The following is a 20,205-nucleotide window of genomic DNA, read 5'->3' as shown; positions in this document are numbered from 1 at the left end:
TTCTCCAACATCACAGTTCAAAAGCATCAATTCTTCGGCGCTCAGCCTTCTTCACAGTCCAACTCTCACATCCATACATGACCACAGGAAAAACCATAGCCTTGACTAGATGGACCTTTGTTGGCAAAGTAATGTCTCTGCTTTTGAATATGCTATCTAGGTTGGTCATAACTTTCCTTCCAAGGAGTAAGCGTCTTTTAATTTCATGGCTGCAGTCACCATCTGTAGTGATTTTGGAGCCCAAAAAAATAAAGCCTGACACTGTTTCCACTGTTTCCCCATCTATTTCCCATGAAGTGATGGGACCGGATGCCATTATCTTCGTTTTCTGAATGTTGAGTTTTAAGCCAACTTTTTCACTCTCCACTTTCACTTTGATCAAGAGGCTTTTTAGTTCCTCTTCACTTTCTGCCGTAAGGGTGGTGTCATCTGCACATCTGAGGATATTGATATTTCTCCTGGCAATCTTGATTCCAGCTTGTGTTTCTTCCAGTCCAGCATTTCTCATGATGTACTCTGCATATAAGTTAAATAAACAGGGTGACAACACACAGCCTTGACCAACTCCTTTTCCTATCTGGAACCAGTCTGTTGTTCCATGTCCAGTTCTAACTGTTGCTTCCTGACCTGCATACACATTTCTCAAGAGGCAGGTCAGGTGGTCTGGTATTCCCATCTCTTTCAGAATTTTCCATAGTTTATTGTGATCCACACAGTCAAAGGCTTTGGCATAGTCAATAAAGCAGAAATAGATGTTTTTCTGGAACTCTCTTGCTTTTTCCATGATCCAGCGGATGTTGGCAATTTGATCTCTGGTTCAATAATAAATCAATCCAATTAAGAAAATGGGCAAAAGACTTGAACAGACCCGTCACTGAAGAAACATACACACTTGAAAAGATGTTTGACACCATTAGTCACTAGGGAAATATGAAGTAAATCCACAGGAAGATTCTACTACCAAACTTTTGGAATGGTTAACATTAAAAAGATTGTTGGTATCAAGTGCCAGCAGTGGTGTGGAGCAGCAGAGGCTGTGAGCACTGCAAGTGGGGGTGCAAGGGGACAGCTATGGAACACAGCTCTATCAATTCTTAAAAAAGATAAGCCAATGCCTAGCGGATGACCCATCTACTCCATTCCTGGGTATTTACCCAAAAGGAATGAAAACAGATGTACACACAAAGCCTTGTTTATAAATGTCCATTGTACCTTATTTGTAACAGCCCCAACTGAAAACAATCCAAACATGCATCAACAGGTGAATAAAAAAACAAACTATGATAGGTAATGGAATGGAACACTACTAGGTCCAAAAAGTAAAGGCCCCAAAATGTTACCACTTGAATGAATCTCAAAACAAGTAAGTAAAAAAGCCTCACAAAAAGAGCACATACTGTAAAACTCTTTACATACAATTCCAGACTAAAGTGCAGTGACAGAAAGCAGATGAGTAGTTGGCTGGGGCAGGGTGTGGGCAGGAGGAAGGGCACAGGCAGCCTCTGTGGTAGCCGGCACGACTCTGTCATGACTGGAGGTGGTTTCTCAGGTGTCTACCCAGCAAGTCCAACTGGAAGAATCAGCGAGTCAGTTCTAGAATGATGTGAATACTGCTTCAAGCTAAGGAAAATAAAGCTTACAGAGAAAGCAAGGATATTCCAAACGTGATGTTTACGGTACACCAGTGGTGCCTCATTAGTGCTCTACACCCCCAAGGTTGGCAGGTGTGAAACGGCCATCCAGGAGCTCGACTGCAGTGCTGTGGGGCAAGTCTGAAACCATGAATGGAAAATGAGACCACTCTACATTGCAACACTTGTCTTCTTCAGCCACATCTGTCTATCTGCTCAGAACAGACAGAGTAGGTAGAGAATTACATTTAAACAAGTCAGAGGCATCTGCTAAGCAACTATGAAGGAAGTTAGATGCAAGGAAGTAGTTGAAATGATGGTCTATGTAATCCAGGCAGAGTGACGAGGGAAGTGAGGGGCCAGGCGGGGACAGGAACGTGGTCACAAAGGCCAGCAGCAACCGTGCAGACGAGGTCTTTCTGGGTCCTCTTCTAGGGGAAAATAAATACTTAACGTCAAACACTTACACAGTACTTAATTAATAACCTTTCATACATAACCCTACAGCTGGTGGTAAGAAAGGGAAGGCAGGCTTTCTCAGTCATGCAACCTTCTCTAGACAGTGACACGGGGGCCTGAACACAGTCCTTGTGCAGCCACTCTGCTAAGTGTTGGCAGCCAATCTGGGGGAGCTGCTTCTTTGCACTCACACGTGCCCATATGACCATCAATAACAAGCGTGCAGCCTATTCCTCAGGTCTTCTGGGGTCTTAAACTGTCTGGTCTTTTAGATTAAGGCAGAAACAAAATCAGAGGTGAGCAACTGTTGTCCCATTACCCACGGGCATTTCTATGCTGGCCCACACCCTGCACCCCAAAAGAGAACTCCCTTCTTTTTCTTCTGAAATGCTTGAAATACTCCTTTCACAAAGAACCACCTCCTCCTGGGTTTGACTCAATTTCAACATGAACGTTTCCTGTCTGCACTTCTCCTGGCACTTCGCCTTCTCGTCAGCCTCATCCTCTCCTACTCAAATCTGACCTGCCTTTCGGGAACTATTCGGGTCTTACATTCCCCTGAGGCCTCCGGACCGGCACCCCTCACCTCTGCATCAGCAGGAGAGTCAGTTTACAGAAGAACCAAAGGAACCAGTGAAAGGTACATTGTTTAGGGACAGGTTTAACAGGCAGAACTTTTAAAGCACATCAATGTCTGGATGGGGTGATGGCAGCCACTGATAGTACCTTTGTGCACAGAGGAGTGGACAGGAAGCTGCCTGGGGCTCTGATGGTGAGCTGAGACCACCAAGCATGCACCCCAGCTCACTCCGGCCCCTCGTGCTCTGGCCTACTCTCCACTAGTGTGGAGAAGCCACTGCAGGAAGGGGGTGGGGTGCACACACATTTAGAGGGAATGGAACCAGCTCAAACCCAACCCTCAAGGCTTCTTTCTGCTTCAGCACCAATGACTGAGGAGTATGTTTCAAATGAAAGGGGAAAAAACTAACGAAATAGAGATAAATAGCAGATTAAAAAAAATCGAAGTATTAGTAATAAGAATGCTAACTGAAGTTGGGAAAGGAATACATGAACACAGTGAGAATTTTAACAAGAAACTAGGAAATAATTTTTTAAAAAGCAGCAGTCAGAGCTGAAGAATACAATAACAGAAATGAAAAACAGTGTAAGGACTGAAAACAGATCAAGTTAACACAAAAAAACTCACAAGTGACCGGGAAGACAGAATAACGGAAACTACTCAATAAGAATAGCAAAGAACCACTTCAGCTATTTTTAAAAATAAGGATAGTTTAAGGGGCCTCTGGGACAACATCAAGTATACTAAAATCACATTACAGAGGTTCCAGAAAAAGAAGAGACAGAGAAGGTAAAATATGCATCTGATGAAATCATGGCTGGAAACTTCCCAAAGCTGAAGAAACAGATATCCAGGAACAGGAAGCATGGAGGGTCCCATTCCAAACGAGATGGAACTCAGAGACCCACACCAAGACACGTCATAATTAGAATGGCAAAAGTTACAGATAAAGAGGATTCTAAAGGAAGCAAGAGAAAAACAAGGAGTTACAATCAAGGGAACCTTCATAAGGCTATCAACTGACTTTTCAGCAGAAACTCTGCAGGCCAGAAGGGAGTGGCAGGATACGTATCAATGGCTGAAAGGTAAAACTTGTAACCTCCATTACTCTACCCAGCAAGATAATCATTTGGAATTGAAGAAAAGATTAAAGAGCTTCTCAGACATGAAGAAACTAAAAGAATTCATCAGTACTAAACCTGCACTGAAGAAATGTTGAAGGGTCTTCTCGAAGTGGAAAAGAAGAACCTATAGGAAAGGGAAACCCCACTAGGAAAGGCAGATACATAGCAAGGACTGAAGATTATTTATGTAAGTCAGTATACAGATTAAAATACAAATTGTAGATGCAACTGTAACTACAAGTCATACACAGATTAAAATACAAACTGCAGAAGCAACTATAGCTACAAGTCGTATACAGATTAAAATACAAACTGTACAAGCAACTACAACTATATACAATTAAGGGAGAGATAAGAATACGCAAAATGACATAACAAAACAAAATGTGGGGGAAGGGAGTAAAAATGTACATCTTTTAGAATGTGTCTCAACTTAACTGACTATCAGTCATTTCTATTAACAAGTAGATAAAGTTACAGGTCAACATATATGAGGAACACTGTAACCACAAATCTGAAAACCTACAATAGCTACACAGAAGCTAGAGAGAAAAGAACACAAGCATGCCACCAAAGAAATCATCAAACCACAAGGAAAGAAACAAAGAAGAGGAAGAAATGAACAAAGAACTAAAAGTGCAACATAAAGCAGCCCATACTCTACATGAAAATGAAATCATAAAACAGCTTTACCTGTCTCACCACTTTCAGGCGGTGACTCATACTCTGAGTGGTCCAGACCCAAAGTGCTCATGGCTGTCTGGTCTGATTCCTGTAGATCTGACAGCCCAACATTGTCATGACTTTTGTCACCATCACCGTTGGTGTCCAATCCTGTAATTAAGAATTTCAACCCAAGAGGAGGGGTTAGAAGAACAGCTTTTTCTTAAAACAAAGACTTACACCTGCAGTTACTGACCTTTTCAACTTGACTGTGAGAGACGTCAGGGTTCATAAATACTGTCACCAACCATGACACAGATCTTAAACACTTTCCCAAAAGTGAACTCAAAGGAAACAAGGCTGCAGCCCAGAGCAGAGGCCCAGCCCCGCCCACTCACCGAGGTGGCCACGGCCAGGTGGCGCCTCCCAGACGGTGCTCACACCGCCATCTGCAGCTCCACGCGCTTCCAGCTGTAACAGTGGAGTGCCCCATACTTTTGCATTAGGGTTTAGCTCTGAAACTTTGGCTGTTGGTACCTAAGAAAAAATATGATGTGTTTATTTGTATCCAAATTCCAATCACTGCAATTTTACTTACTAATTCAGAGTTAAAACATATCCATGCTAGAGAATTTATGTGAAAAAGGCTGAACCTATTTACACGTACTTTTAGGGAGAAATCAGGTGCAAAAGTGATCCAAGTTGATGCACTCAGAACTCCACTCACCAGATGTTAATTTCTTACCAAGTGAAAGGCACTCAAGAAATGGGAATCAAAGTCCTGCCTTCATGGGGTATCTGATCAACTTTTTTAACTGGTGACTCAGTTATTTCTCTGGTCCAGACTACCCAACACAATTCAAAGATTTGCAAATCTGAGAACCGATGGATGAAACTCTAAAATAAAGCTTGAACACTGCTAAAGGTTAAAGGCCATAGAAAATGAAAGAGTCATGGTGGAGAGGCACCAGATGCGGACACCCTGTGACTGTGCCCATTTCCAGTCACGTGACCCCCAGGCTGTTCCAAAAACACTGGCCCTCGACTCCCTGGGCTCATCTGTCAGAACACTCCCAGACGTCTGCTCGGCTGGCTCACACCTTTGCGTCCCTTGGGGACTGCTAGGGTCTTTCCTGGCACACCTCACTAAACCCACCACCACCCTTGAATTTTCTCTCTCCTGCTTACAAATCCTGAAGAGTCCCCCAAATCTAAAAGAAGCTGATGTCCTGGGGCAGCCACCCCAATTCCTAAGCAAGCCTGGCCACGACCTGCATTCTCCAGGCACTGCACGTCACAACCCCACCAAGCAGGGCCAGGGCTGCAAGAGGGGAAAAGGCCGGGTCCCAGGAGCCCAGGCAGCAGCTCCACGCTGGGAGCAGCCTCCTGGTGCCACCCAGAAAGATCATCTCTAAGGCCAGTGCACCATGATGAGCCGAGTAGGAAACAAAACGTGTGGGTCAACAACCTTAAAAAAAAAAAAGAAAAAACATCATAAATTCACTCTAGCTGGGATGACTGACACTTGCAGTGAAAAAACGATTTGTGAAACTGAGGTAGAGGCTGATATGGATAAAGTTATAGAGTATCCTCTGCCCATACCTCAAGGCATGGACAATAAACATCACGCCCAGAACCAGGCACCTATGTGAGGGCTGATCTGGAGTCCTTCTAAACTTTAAGTACCAGACAGGGCAAAGAACAGGGTACCCCTTCTCCTTCAAAAATGTTTCCCTCAAGAAGCACTGAGTCTTCAAGCTCCCTTCTTATGTGACATCTAAACGTCCAGCTCATTGCTGGACTCTGCTCCTGCACGTCCACCTGTGTCTTCAACACACACTTCTGACATCCTCAGTGAGCGCCAGGCACAGCACGAGGTAGTCCGGGAACAAGGACTGCACCAAGCACAGTACAGACAACCTCCACACCTCATGGGCACCACTGCCCTCCTCAGCAGGTACACCTTTTCTCTCTGTTCTCTTTTTCTTCAAATTGAGGCCTTTATTCCTTCCTATACTAATACTCTCATAACCCACCTCTTCTGGTTACACCCAGTCTCGTTCTCCCACGTGACACACGTCAAGTTTTCCACCCACGGAACAGACCCCTGACCTCATGGACACACTATACATTCTCTAAATTCCTAACTCCAACCTGCACTTTGCATGAGGTCTTCCTCGTTTTTAGCACCACCTGCAGTTGGCTATACTGCATCACCAACACACATTTTACAGCTAACACACACAGAGTCCTGGAAACACACTGCCCACAAACAGCATCCTGAAAGCCACGCAGGCCTCAGGCTCCTCCCGCTCCGCTCGCCCATAAGGCATGTCCTGTCCTCCCCATAGGCTCCCGGCGTCCACTCTGGGCACACTCTAAGGCACACACACTCTGGGCACACTAACACCTGCAGTCCTGAGCCCAGCAGGGAGCTGCCTGAGAAACATGTGGGAGGAACCAATGTTTCGTGATGTAATAACATAAAATTCTACTTTCTACTATTTGACAACTTGTGCAAGGCTTTATGCCACAGCTGACCGGAACACTATCCGTGCACAAGTGACTACTTCTACAGTAGGCAATCAGGCATCAGGGGCTTCACACAATCTCCAGCAGCCAGTCAGGATTCAAGGGATATTCTGAGGTATGACAGGGATACAAGAACGGAGATGTGACAGCCAGCTGGGTGCCAGGCACACCCCACGCACACACCTGAGTCATGACAGCCCCATGACACAAGTAAGGAAACCAAGGCAGAGGAAGGTTAAGTAACTCACCCACAAAAATGATCCTAATTAGAAAACTGTGTTCTAATATCAAGAAAACAAAACATTTATCAAGAGCTCATTAACTTCTTGTAACTCACATGAGAAACAACTTGTACTAAACAAATACATTTCTTCAAAATGCAGCTATTTTCCTGCAGTCACAGGGACCTCCAACTGATTATCAACAATTCAAGTTTCATCTGTGTGGCTTCCTAAGTCTTATTTTTCCCCTGAAAAGCCATGGCCAAGCAATAGTTGGTAGAACTAGCAGTGAGCTGACCTTAATGGCCACATTCTGAAGCCATTCTACACAAATGACCCGTGTTACTCTTTGAAGAGTGCAGTATCCCCAAACTTTGACACTCAAAGAAACACTACCCCTCAGTGCTATGCTCCATTAACAGAAATAAATAACCTACCAACTCACACACTTTGGCCAGGAAATAAAACCATCCCACTGACAAGTTAGTGAGTAGGAACCAGAACACCGAGTATCAGAGGAGGGGGAGGCAGATGGAGAATGTAAGACAGGTGAGATATGGAAGGGAAAGAAGTGCCCATTTTCTAAAGTTTAAGTGAGCCTGGACTAGTCCTGGATTGGCACTAAGTTTAGCAATTCAGAGCAATTCAAAGACTTCACAATCATGACATCTATAACTCTGGCTTGTTACCTGTAAAACAGCATAATAGCAGCTATAATGAGATGTCTGCACAGGCACTTAGGACTGGAGTTTCGAACAAAAAGCAGTACCAGTAAGTGTAGCGTGTCAGGTGAGCACACTGTCAGGCACATGGCGCAGCTGACAGCTAACTCAGAGCAGCGCACACGCACCTCACCCTCCCGTGCAAGAGCAGGAGCCATGTGTGCTCCACCTGAGAGACAGGTGTGGACAGCTGGGGAGAGCTGTCAGCCACGTCCACTGAGGGAAGTGGTTAAGTGGTGCTCGCCTCCAGAACTACTGTAGGAATAAAACTGACTAACCTGAACGTAACTGTTTCGGGAAAAACTCCCAAATCTGAGCATGAAATAGAAAGAAAGGAGGTTAGTGGATAAATTACAGAATTTAATTTCTACTTGCTTGTTTCCAAATAATAGGCATAATATTTGAGCCACATCTATCTGTTCACTATTACTATTTCTCTTGCCTAATACAACAAAAACCACTAAAAATAAACAGATTGAATGAATGCTATTTTGCTACTACAAATATACGTGCCCAAAGGACTGCATCAAGAACAAGACTAACTTCTTGTTTCTTGAAAGTCTGCATTTATTACAGAAATTCTAGGAAGATGCTCAAACAACCTGCTTGGTGCAGGATCACATGCTGGTTTGGTTCTCCCAAACCAGTGGGGCCTGGGCAGTGAGGGTCTCAAAGCCCTGCAGGTGCTTCTGATGAGAAGAGGGAACCGACATCCTGGAGCCAGTTAAAAGCATCAAGCGTACCTCCCTGGACGGCTGCCAAGCAAAAGCAGTAGAAAGCAGATTTCAACTCCTCTGTGTTCTCCAAGTGTAACCTTCTGCGTGATTTTAAACATCCAATGGGCCAAATGTTTGTTCCACTCCACAAGGAGCCAGTGGCGAGGACAGGATGGATGAAAACAGGGCAGGGCAGCCTCCACGGACAGCCACGCCTGATGACCTGTACCACAGGCACTAGTGATCCTAGCTTCAATATACTAAGAGGAAACCGAATTGACACTCTGCAGTTTGGAAATGATTAAACTGATGCTATACTAACTTCGTTTTATAACAACATTGAAACAACTAACAATTGTTTAGAATAAATCTTTGTTAATTCCAAGTTAAAAAGCAAAATGAAAGATTAGCACATCACAGCAATAAAAACTGATACAGCATACTTACTAAGTGTGCACCTGTCTCTTGCCATCCCCAAATGATAGTATCTTCTGCCACTGGTAGCTGAAAAGGAGGCTTTTCCATCCAAAACAAAGACATCTCCAGGTCCTGGGGCTTACAGTGCAGGTCCTCACTAAAGATTTGCTCATCTTCTAACGTATCTTTCGTGACTGTATCGGTCCATGGACAGCCCGCTTCAGATCTGCAACCATCTGCTGGCCCCTCAGAAAACACCTGACTTGCCAGCTCCGCCATCGGGTAGCAGGAAAGTGCACTCAGAAACTGGGGATGCTGATGCCCTGGGGGGCTCCGCAAATCCCCCTCAGACAGCTCTTCAGACATAAGCGACAGGGCAGGGTACTCACAATCTGGGACGGCCACCTCCCTGCTGTCACCTGGGACAACAGGAATCCCCTGCGGCCCGTCCACTTGGGCAGGGTAAACACCAGTCACGCAGGAGCACCCTGCACGTAAAACCCCTAACTCCACTCTTTCAGAGACCACCAAGCCCATGTCCCCTTGTAAGGCAGGTCCCTGTGCCATGGGCCTGGTACCGCTCTGGCTGAAAGGGCATGTGCATGCACCTGTCCCACACAGGCCTGCGTGGCTGGCAGTGCCGGGCCCGCCACAGCCTTCCTGCAGACGCAGTGCCTCCTCCTCTTCTCCACCCGTCAGCTCTGGTTCTTTCAGCCCTGACGCTCGCCCACCAGAGGCCTCAGGAGCGTCTCCGGCTGACTGGGAGAGAACCTGCTTTGGCAGAGGGCTGCCACCGCTGTGCACAGGGCTCACCCGCACGCCTTCCAAGTCCTGCACGCCTGGGGCCGAACTCTTGCCTACAGGTGGTGCAAGGCTGAGATCCTCATGACTGCCGTCATTCACTCGGTAGGTATCGTTCCTTCCTATGTGAGCTGTCTCAAAGTCAGGATTCTTTGCTTCACCAGAACTGACACAAGCAAGCACACTCTGACTGGGCACTGCTGTGCGTTTCTGTGCATTTGCTTCCCAGTCAAAGGCTGTTCGGGGGTCTATCTGGACCCTCTCTGTGGCAGCTGTCCTGGCTTTCGGGGGTTCCTGCTCAGAACTCTCTGGTCTGTGAGGGTCCTTCCCTGAGCTCTTCACACACGACTCACTCTTTGTTTCACTCTCCTCTTTGGCGCAGGTGAAAACACCTGCAGAGGAAATGAGGTCACTTGCAGGCCACCTGGAGCAGAGGAGGGACTTGCTGTGTGGAGGTGCTCCCTGCGAGTCTCGGGACATCCCTGGGCCGGCTGCGGCCCGCACTGCACATACCACGTTGCGGCTCTGGGCCCAGGCCTTGCTGGCCCCGGTGTTCATACTCAGGTCCACCTGGGCAGCAGCTCTCCACTCAGAAGCCCTCTTACCACAAGCCCCATCTTCCAAAACGCTAGTGTCACCCTCATCCTGGTAAGATGGATGATCCCGAGACAGCAAAGACAAGCCGGCCTTGTCTGCATGCGGGCCGCGTCCACTTTCTACACTGCGGTCGCCCAGGCGCTGCTCCGCAAGTACCAAGGGCCTCGGGCCATCGCCTCTGTGAGGGGCTGGCTCTTGGAAATTTGCATGAGTAGGCAGAAATCTAAAGGTCCCTGAAGTAATACATCTTACTGAACTTAAACTGATTCTATCGCGACATACGGAAAGGATTCTGCAGTTTGATCTGCTAACATCTAAACTGGAACAATCACTGCCTTTCAGTGGTTTTGCAGAGTTACTCGCTCCTTCCCTTCCAGAGTTTAAACTCTGATCTGCATGAGCTGTTACAGTCCCACAATCACCACCTCTCTCAACAAGTGAAGCGCCACTGATTACAGTACTCTGTGAATCAGTCACCAGACCCGCAGGCTGTGAACTGCCACACGATCTCCCTTCAGGGATGGTGCATGCACTCACTAGGCAGGCAGCGTCTGTGTGGATGTTTAAGGTGGGGAGTGTGCCCACATTACGGAATGCACTCCTTTCTGTGTCAGCTTCAGGGAAGCTGGCGAAGGTCTGTGCCAGCAAGGCACCAACGTCTGTGGCACAGGGTGGGTCACTGTCACTCACCAGGGCAGAGCAAGGTTGAGCTTTCTCACCAAGAGCCCACTCTCTCTCCCTTGGGAGTGGCCTGACCTGCAGGGGCAACTTTGCCCCAGGGGCCTCCAACACCCCAGGCCCACGGCCAGCACTGTCTGGCAGCTGGGCCCCTCTGTGGGCCCCCTCGGAGGTGACAGCTGGACGGCTCTGGGGAGCTGTAGCTGTTTCACACGCATGAGCACACAGCTCATCTCCACCTTCTGGGCCGTCAGGATCAACAGCACAAATACTGTAAAACCTGCTCTCTCGGGAATTCCTATACCGTTTGCAGTCACCACAAACAAGACCTCCCCCTGCCCTCTCTTCACCACTCAGATCTGAGGAATCAGCAGCACTACCAATATGAACAGTGACCAGCACCTTGTTCCCCACCTCGGAGCTTTCCCAGGTGGCTGGGCAGTGGCAGCGAGGGTGGTGGCCAAGGCCCTGGTCAGGGGGCGCCGGGGCTGGACAGCAGGGCCCCTCACCATCGGGGAGGCCCCCACACGGAGGGCCCCGGGCACCTTCACCACCGTGCCCCATGGTGGTGACGTCAGGGTTCCCGTCAGCCTCACCTATGTGTCCAGATCCAGTAAAGAGCCCGGACGTGGGAGAGGAGTCCAGCAGCCACCCAGGCGCTGGGCCCTGTCTGCGTGCCAGCCTTGCCAAAACCCCAGCCCACACGCTGGCCCTGCGTCCACCACCAGGAAGCGCCTCATCTCCAAAGGCACTGAATAATGAAGATAAAGTTTTACTTATCTTGCTCTCCGGTTCCTTCTCCTCCACTGATTTCTGCAACAGGCCAATTTTTTCATTGTCATTGTCACTACTTAATTCTTTGCGGAAGCAACAACCCATGTTCAAAAGTTCAAAAACTCACATAACAATGCCTGTTGCTTTCTGAACCTCCACAAGTGCATCTCCCACTAACTTTCTATGGTTTCTGACGAGAAGCCGACACCCAGATCCCAAAAATAACACTCGCACAGCAGTCACATGTCTCTGCCACTCAAGTCCCAAATCCAAATCACAGCAGACCTGCCCAGTGGCAATCTCCTCATGCCTGACAGTCCAAACAGCAGCCAGAGTCCAAACACACACATAACACAGGAGATCTTTCTGGTATTTTTCTTAGTCTCATAAATCCAATAGAAAACTAACTAACATTATTACCCCAGCCAGAAGCAGTCACTACAGAGTTTGGCTTTTTATACCATTTCAGCATTCTCTGAATTGCATTTCACGGAATGGTGGCAACCAAAGGAGTTAACATATATCTTCTCCCCAAAGGGAAACAACAGTAAAAATGTGTTCTTTAAAATTCTTAGGTTCTTATAGTTGTCAATATTCAGTAATGATCATGCTAGGCACAAAACTGGAATGGTGTCCAGTAAGACATGTATATTGAAGGGTTCCCTGTGAATAGCATATGCTGTCTGGGATTTGCGTTAAAACACACCTGGCCTGAAAATAAAGAAGTAAATACATACAGACGTAACACTTTCAAACACCATGTGTGCAGAGGGGAGGAAAAAGAAAAAGCAAACTACAAGGGCGGGAACTGTTCACGTCAAAATTGGCACACTGAGGTTTGTTTTATTACTGTATTTCTGCAGATGTTCAAAAGTTTTGGTAAAAAAAACCAGAAAGAGCAAGAGAAACAAAGAAAGAAAATCGACACCTGCAGCCCAGTCCAGGGACCCCCCAAAAGCTCCCAAATGAAGCCCTTCTTTGAGCATGAGGAGTGCAGTTATCGTGCATCCCATGGCCCAGGAACATGAGCACCACAATGGATCTGAACTTACTTCAACATCCGTAAGCTTTGTTCTCTGAATAAGAGATTCTTTTTCTTCAGTTCAGTTCAGTCACTCAGTCGTGTACGACTCTTTGCAACCCCATGAATTGCAGCACGCCAGGCCTTCCTGTCCATCACCAACTCCAGGAGTTCACTCAAACTCATGTCCATCTAGTTGGTGCTGCCATCCAGCCATCTCATCTTCTGTCGTCCCCTTCTCCTCCTGCCCCCAATCCCTCCCAGCATCAGAGTCTTTTCAGATGAGTCAACTCTTCGCATGAGTGGCCAAAGTATTGGCGTTTCAGCTTTAGCATCAGTCCTTCCACTGAACACCCAGGACTGATTTCCTTTAGAATGGACTGGTTGGATCTCCTTGCAGTCCAAGGGACTCTCAAGAGTCTCCTCCAACACCACAGTTCAAAAGCATCAATTCTTTGGCGCTCAGCTTTCTTCACAGTCCAACTTTCATATCCATACATGACCACTGGAAAAATCATAGCCTTGACTAGATGGACGCAAAGTAATGTCTCTGCTTTTGAATATGCTATCTAGGTTGTTCATAGCTTTCCTTACAAGGAGTAAGCGTCTTTTAATTTCATGGCTGCAATCACCATCTGCAGTGATTTTGGAGCCCCAAAAATAAAGTCTGACATTGTTTCCACTGTTTCCCCACCTATTTCCCATGAAGTGATGGGACCAGAAGCCATGATCTTAGTTTTCTGAAAGCTGAGGTTTAAGCCAACTTTTTCACTCTCCTCTTTCACTTTCGTCAAGAAGCTTTTTAGTTCCTCTTCACTTTCTGCCATAAGGGTGGTGTCATCTGCATATCTGAGGTTATTGATATTTCTCCCAGCAATCTTGATTCCAGCTTGTGCTTCATCCAGCCCAGCGTTTCTCATGATGTACTCCGCATATAAGTTAAATAAGCAGGGTGACAATATACAGCCTTGACGTACTCCAAATAGGATTTGGAACCATGTCCAGTTCTAACTGTTGCTTCCTGACCTGCATACAGGTTTCTCAAGAGGCAGGTCAGGTGGTCTGGTATGCCCATGTCTTTCAGAATCTTTCACAGTTTATTGTGATCCACAGTCAAAGGCTTTGGCATAGTCAATAAGGCAGAAATAGATGTTTTTCTGGAACTCTTTCGCTTTTTTGATGATCCAGAGGATGTTGGCAATTTGATCTCTGGTTCTTCTGCCTCTTCTAAATCCAGCTTGAACATCTGCAAGTTCATGGTTCACATATTGCTAAAGCCCAGCTTGGAGAATTTTGAGCATTACTTCACTAGCGTGTGAGATGAGTGCAATTGTGCGGTAGTTTGAGTATTCTTTGGCATTGCCTTTCTTTGGGATTAGAATGAAAACTGACCTTTTCCAGTCCTGTGGCCACTGCTGCGTTTTCCCAATTTGCTGGCATATTGAGTACAGCACTTTCACAGCATCATCTTTCAGGATTTGAAATAGCTCCACTGAAATTCCATCACCTCCACTAGCTTTGTTCGTAGTGATGCTTCTTAAGGCCCACTTGACTTCGAATTCCAGGATGTCTGGCTCTAGGTGAGTGATCACACCATCATGATTATCTGGGTCATGAAGTCTTTTTTGTACAGTTCTTCTGTGTATTCTTTTCACCTCTTCTCAATATCTTCTGCTTTTTTTAAGTTCATACCATTTTTGTCCTTCATCAAGCCCATCTTTCCATGAAATGTTCCCTTAGTATCTCTAATTTTCTTGAAGAGATCTCTAGTCTTTCCCATTCTGTTGTTTTCCTCTATTTCTTTGCATTGATCGCTGAGAAAGGCTTTCTTATCTCTCCCTGTTATTCTTTGGAACTCTGCATTCTTTTGCTGACTATGATTCAAATACGACATTTTGAAAACAAAATCATTCTGTTAATTCTTTTGTGAGAGAGATTTTTCTATGTTAACCTACAAGTTATGGCTGGTGGACTTTTAACATTTTATAAAACACTGATAGTTTTTGATTAAAAAAAAAAATTTAGGAATTCTGCTTAAACATGATGATAGCAATTCAATCTGACTGTTCTACACTCTCCTCCCCCTGATTTCCAAATCTCATCTTGCTTTGTAAGGCCACCCCTCTCAACTGTGCAGAACAACTCTCTTATGCCCACATGCCGCCCACTGTTCAAGCGTCTGGGAAAGCATCCTAGCAGTAAATGCACCACTGACTCTCTCAAACTGGGGGATCTGCAGGCTCTCTCAAAGATGCAAACACAAACATAGGTTTAAGAGTGCACTGTTGCTAGGCAACAACACTTAACTGACCTAGTAAAAGTCTCTCAGTGGTATCCGATCTGCAACTCCATGGACTGTAGCCTGCCAGGCTCCTCTGTCCATGCAAGAATAGTGGCTGTTCCCTTCTCCAGGGGATCTTCCCAATCCAGGAATCAAACTGGGGTCTCCTACACTGCAGGCGGATTCTTTACCAGCTGAGCTACCAGGGAAGACCTAACCTACTGAGAAAAGAATTGAATCTAGTACATCATTTCATTCATGCCCAGGGAAGGCTAGGTGACACCAAGGTGTACACAGAAGTAAATCAATAAAAGCAGCAGGAAGTTGTTCACTTGGCACTCAGCAGTTCAAGCTGCAGAAAACTCAAAGAAATTCTTCGTAACACCATGAGCACTTGGTGAAGGAGCTTTCATTTTGGCGAAATACCACCCGCCAGACTAAAAATGAAAGTCACCAATTTGCATTATATAGGTTTAGGCAATCAAGTTTTATTTCTATAAGAATTACATACAATAAGAATTTTTCAGTAGTTCTATGCAAAGGTCCGTCTAGTCAAGGCTATGGTTTTTCCAGTGGTCATGTATGGATGTGAGAGTTGGACTGTGAAGAAAGCCGAGCGCCGAAGAATTGATGCTTTTGAACTGTGGTGTCGGACTTTAATTTTTGGGGCTCCAAAATCACTGCAGATGGTGACTGCAGCCATGAAACTAAAAGACGCTTACTCCTTGGAAGGAAAGTTATGACCAACCTAGATAGCATATCCAAAAGCAGAGACATTACTTTGCCAACAAAGGTCCGTCTACTCAAGGCTATGGTTTTCCCTGTGGTCATGTATGGTTGTGAGACTTGGACTGTGAAGAAGGCTGAGCGCCAAAGAATTGATGCTTTTGAATTGTGGTGTTGGAGAAGACTCTTGAGAGTCCCTTGGACTGCAAGGAGGTCCAACCTGTCCATCCTAAAGGAGACCAGTCCTGGGTGTTCATTGGAAGAAAAGATGCTGAGGCTGAAACTCCAATACTTTGGCCACCTCATGCGAAGAGTTGACTCATTGGAAAAGACTCTGATGCAGGGAGGGATTGGGGGCAGGAGGAGAAGGGCACGACAGAGGATGAGACGGCTGGATGGCATCACCGACTCGATGCATGTGAGTTTGAGTGAACTCCGGGAGTTGGTGATGGACAGGGAGGCCTGGCGTGCTGCGATTCATGGGGTTGCAAAGAGTCGGACACGACTGAGCAACTGAACTGAACTGATGCTATTAAAAAGACAATTTTAAATCAATGACAATCTTTAAAAAGTTCTCACTTAAAAGGTTATGAAAAATGTGGGGAAGGGGAGTAAGAAAATGTACATCTTTTAGAATGTGTTTGAGCTTATATGACAATCAGTATAAAGCAAGTAGATACAGTTATGGGTTAAATACTGGAAAACCAGGGTAACCACACATCAAAAAAATACAATGGATTCACAAAAACAAAAAAAAAAAAAAGACTCAAGAATAATAATGAAAGAAAACCATTAACCACAAAAGGAAAAACAAAAAGAAACAAAGAAAAAATACAAAATTAACTGCAAAACAAGGTTTAAGATGGCAATAAGTACATACTAATCAATAATTACTTTAAATGCCAATGGACTAAATGTTCCAATCAAAAGACAGTGTCAGACTGGATAATACAACAAGAACCTACAGTATGCTACCTATAGGAGAGCACTTTAGGGCAAAAGACACATACAAACTGGAAATGAGAAAGAAAAAGACATTTCATGCTCAGGGAAATGACAAGAAAGTGGAGTTGGCAATAGTCATATCAGACAAAACAGACTTTAAAACAAAAACCACAAAGAATGACAGAGTAGGACACATATAAAAGCATCAACACAAGAGGCAGACATAGTATTTGTTAACATACATGCACCCAATACAGGAGCACTTAATACATAAAACAAACACTACAGACATAAATGTAAAAAATGGATGGGAATATAGTAACAGTAGACTTTTAACATTCCACTGACATAAATGGATAGATCTTTCAGACAGAAAATAAGAAGGCAACAAAGATCTTGAATGACAAAACAGAACAATTAGATTTAATTGATATTTCCAGGATGTTACATCCAAAAAAACCAGAACACACGTTCTTTTAATTTAAGAGTGCACAGAACACTCTCTAGGGCACAAAACAAGCCTCAACAAACCGAATAGAACAGAAATTATTTCAAGCATCTTTCCTGACCACAAGAGCATAAAAGTAGAACATCAACCACAGAAAGAGAAAAGAGAAAAAAACAACTGCACAGACTAAACAACATGCTACTAGGAGACCACTGGGTCAACAATGAAATCAAAGACGAAATTTTAGAATTACTTCTAAACAAATGACAATGAAGACACAACCATACAAAAACTATGAGATGCAGCAAAAGCAGTTCTAAGAGGGAAGTTCATAGTGATACAAGACTTCCACAAAAAAAAAAGAAAAAAATCTCAAATAAACAACCTAATCTATCACTTAAAGAATTAGAAAAGGAACAATAAACAGAACCGAAAGCTGGAAGGTAGGAAGAAATAATAAAGATTAGAGAGGACACAGAAAATTAAGAAAAAGATCATAAAACCAAGAACTAATTTTTTGAAAGGATAAACAAAAGTAACAAACCTCTGACCAGGCTGACCAAGAAGAAAAAAGAAATACAACTAAACAAAATAAGAAATGAAAGAAGAAAAGTAACAACCAATACCATGGAAATACAAAATACTGTTAAAGAAAATATTATGAACAGTTAGTTATACGTCAACAAAACAGCCAACTTAGAAGGTGGACACATTTCTAGAAATACATAGCCCGCTGAAACTAAGTGAAGAATTAGATAATTTGAACAGACAGATCACTAGATGTGAAATACAATCTGCAATTTAAAAACAACAATAAACTCCATGCAAACAAGAGTCCAGGCCTGGATGACTTCTCTGGGGAACTCCACCTAACATACAAGGAAGAGCTGACAACCTATGCTTCTCAAACTCTTCCAAACAACTGAAAAGAAAAAGACATTCTCAGTCATCCTACAAAGCCACCATCACCTCTGAAGGACAAAAAACTTTTAAGATGGCCAAAAAATTATAGAAGGAAAAAAAGTATGTGAGTTGATTTTATTCTAAAGGGCAACTCGGTTACTTTTTAATTGAATTTTTTATTTTTGGTAACTCAGTTACCTAATCCATATAAACAATAAAATTCTTTTCTATATCATTAGGTGAAGTTATTAAGTCAAAGTCGCTCAGTCGTGTCTGACTCTTTGTGACCCCATGGACTAATATAATACAGTCCATGGAATTCTCCAGGCCTGAATACTGCAGTAGGTAGTCTTTCCCTCCTCCAGGGGATCTTCCCAACCCAGGAATTGAACTGGGGTCTCCTGCATTGCAGGCAGATTCCTTACCAGCTCAGCCACAGGGAATACAATAAAAAAAACCTATTTGTGGATTACAAATTTAAGTCTCAGGCCCTAACCTCCCTAATTAGGACCAACTGGCACTAGTGACCCACTTCACTGCTCACTTAAATTTTTAACAGGTGGATTTTCTCTCCACAAAGCTTTACTCCTCCAGTTTTTTTCATCTCAAAATAGATCCATCATCCACTAAATTACTCAACTATCCCTGATCGATTTTTTCCCTCACCCCAATCCCTACATCCAACCCATAAATTGGTGCCATTTATGGATTTCCAGGAAATCCAAAATCCATTCAAGTCTAAGCCACCATCATTTCTCACCTTACTTACCAGTTCTTTAACTTGGTTTCTTTGCTTCTATTCTTGGTGGCAAGAATACACAGAAGAACTATACAAAAAAGATCTTCATGACCCAGATAATCACATTGGGGTGATCACCCACCTAGAGCCAGACATCCTGGAATGCAGAGTCAAGTGGGCCTTGGGAAGTATCACTATGAACAAAGCTAGTGGAGGTGATGGAATTCCAGTTGAGCTATTTCAAATCCTGAAAGATGATGCTGTGAAAGTGCTGCACTCAGTATGGCAGCAAATTTAGAAAACTCAGCAGTGGCCACAGGACTGGAAAAGGTCAGTTTTCATTCCAATCCCAAAGAAAGGCAATGCCAAAGAATGTTCAAACTACAGCACAACTGCACTCATCTCACATACTAGCAAAGTAATACTCAAAATTCTCCAAGCCAGGCTTCAACACTATGTGAACCATGAATTTCCAGATGTTCAAGCTGGATTTAGAAGAGACAGAGGAACTAGAGATCAAATTGCCAACATCCACTGGATCATAGAAAAAGCAAGAGAGTTCCAGAAAAAATCTACATCTGCTTTATTGACTACACCAAAGCCTTTGACTATGTGGATCATAACAAACTGTGGAAGATTCTGAAAGAGACAGGAATACCAGACCACCTTACCTGCCTCCTAAGACGTCTCTATGCAGGTCAAGAAGCGAGTTAGAACTGGACATGGAACAACAGGCTGGTTCCAAATAGGGAAAGGAGTACATCAAAGCTGTATACTGTCACCCTGCTTATTTAACTTATATGCAGAGTACATCATGAGAAACGCTGGGCTGGATGATGCACAAGCTGAAATCACGATTTCTGGGAGAAATATCAATCACCTCAGATATGCAGATGACACCACCCTTATGGCAGAAAGTGAAGAACTAAAAAGGCTCTTGATTAAAGTGAAAGAGGTGAGTGAAAAAGTTGGCTTAAAGCTCAACATTCAGAAAACTAACATCACGGCATTTGGTCCCATCACTTCATGGCAAATAGATGGGGAAACGGTGCAAACAGTGTCAGACTTTATTTTTTGGGGCTCCAAAATCACTGCAGATGGTGATTGCAGCCATGAAATTAAAAGATGCTTACTCCTTGGAAGGAAAGTTATGACCAATCTAGATAGCATATTAAAAAGCAGAGACATTACTTTGCGTCCATCTAGTCAAGGCTATGGTTTTTCCAG

At 44.5% G+C, this 20,205-nt stretch overlaps 1 protein-coding gene across 3 annotated transcripts in view; it reads right to left on the bottom strand.

The window, feature by feature from the left end:
• The window catches only part of LARP4B (La ribonucleoprotein domain family, member 4B), a 57,259-nt gene that overhangs the window by 32,994 nt on the left and 4,060 nt on the right, over positions 1 to 20,205 (bottom strand). Inside the window, exons 1-3 of one of the 3 annotated variants that reach the window (XM_010836409.1) lie at positions 9,096 to 13,050; positions 4,856 to 4,994; positions 4,488 to 4,628 (exon numbers count right to left, since the gene is read on the bottom strand). In XM_010836409.1, the coding sequence (XP_010834711.1) occupies positions 4,488 to 4,628; positions 4,856 to 4,994; positions 9,096 to 12,020 (3,205 nt within the window). In that variant the 5' untranslated portion in view covers positions 12,021 to 13,050. The other 2 variants (XM_010836411.1, XM_010836410.1) reach the window with 2 other exon arrangements.

This window comes from Bison bison, unplaced genomic scaffold (genome assembly GCF_000754665.1).
Source record: "Bison bison bison isolate TAMUID 2011002044 unplaced genomic scaffold, Bison_UMD1.0 scf7180017864063, whole genome shotgun sequence".
In the NCBI taxonomy this organism is placed as follows: Eukaryota; Metazoa; Chordata; class Mammalia; order Artiodactyla; family Bovidae; genus Bison; species Bison bison.
This window is presented reverse-complemented; position numbering and strand designations above follow the sequence as displayed.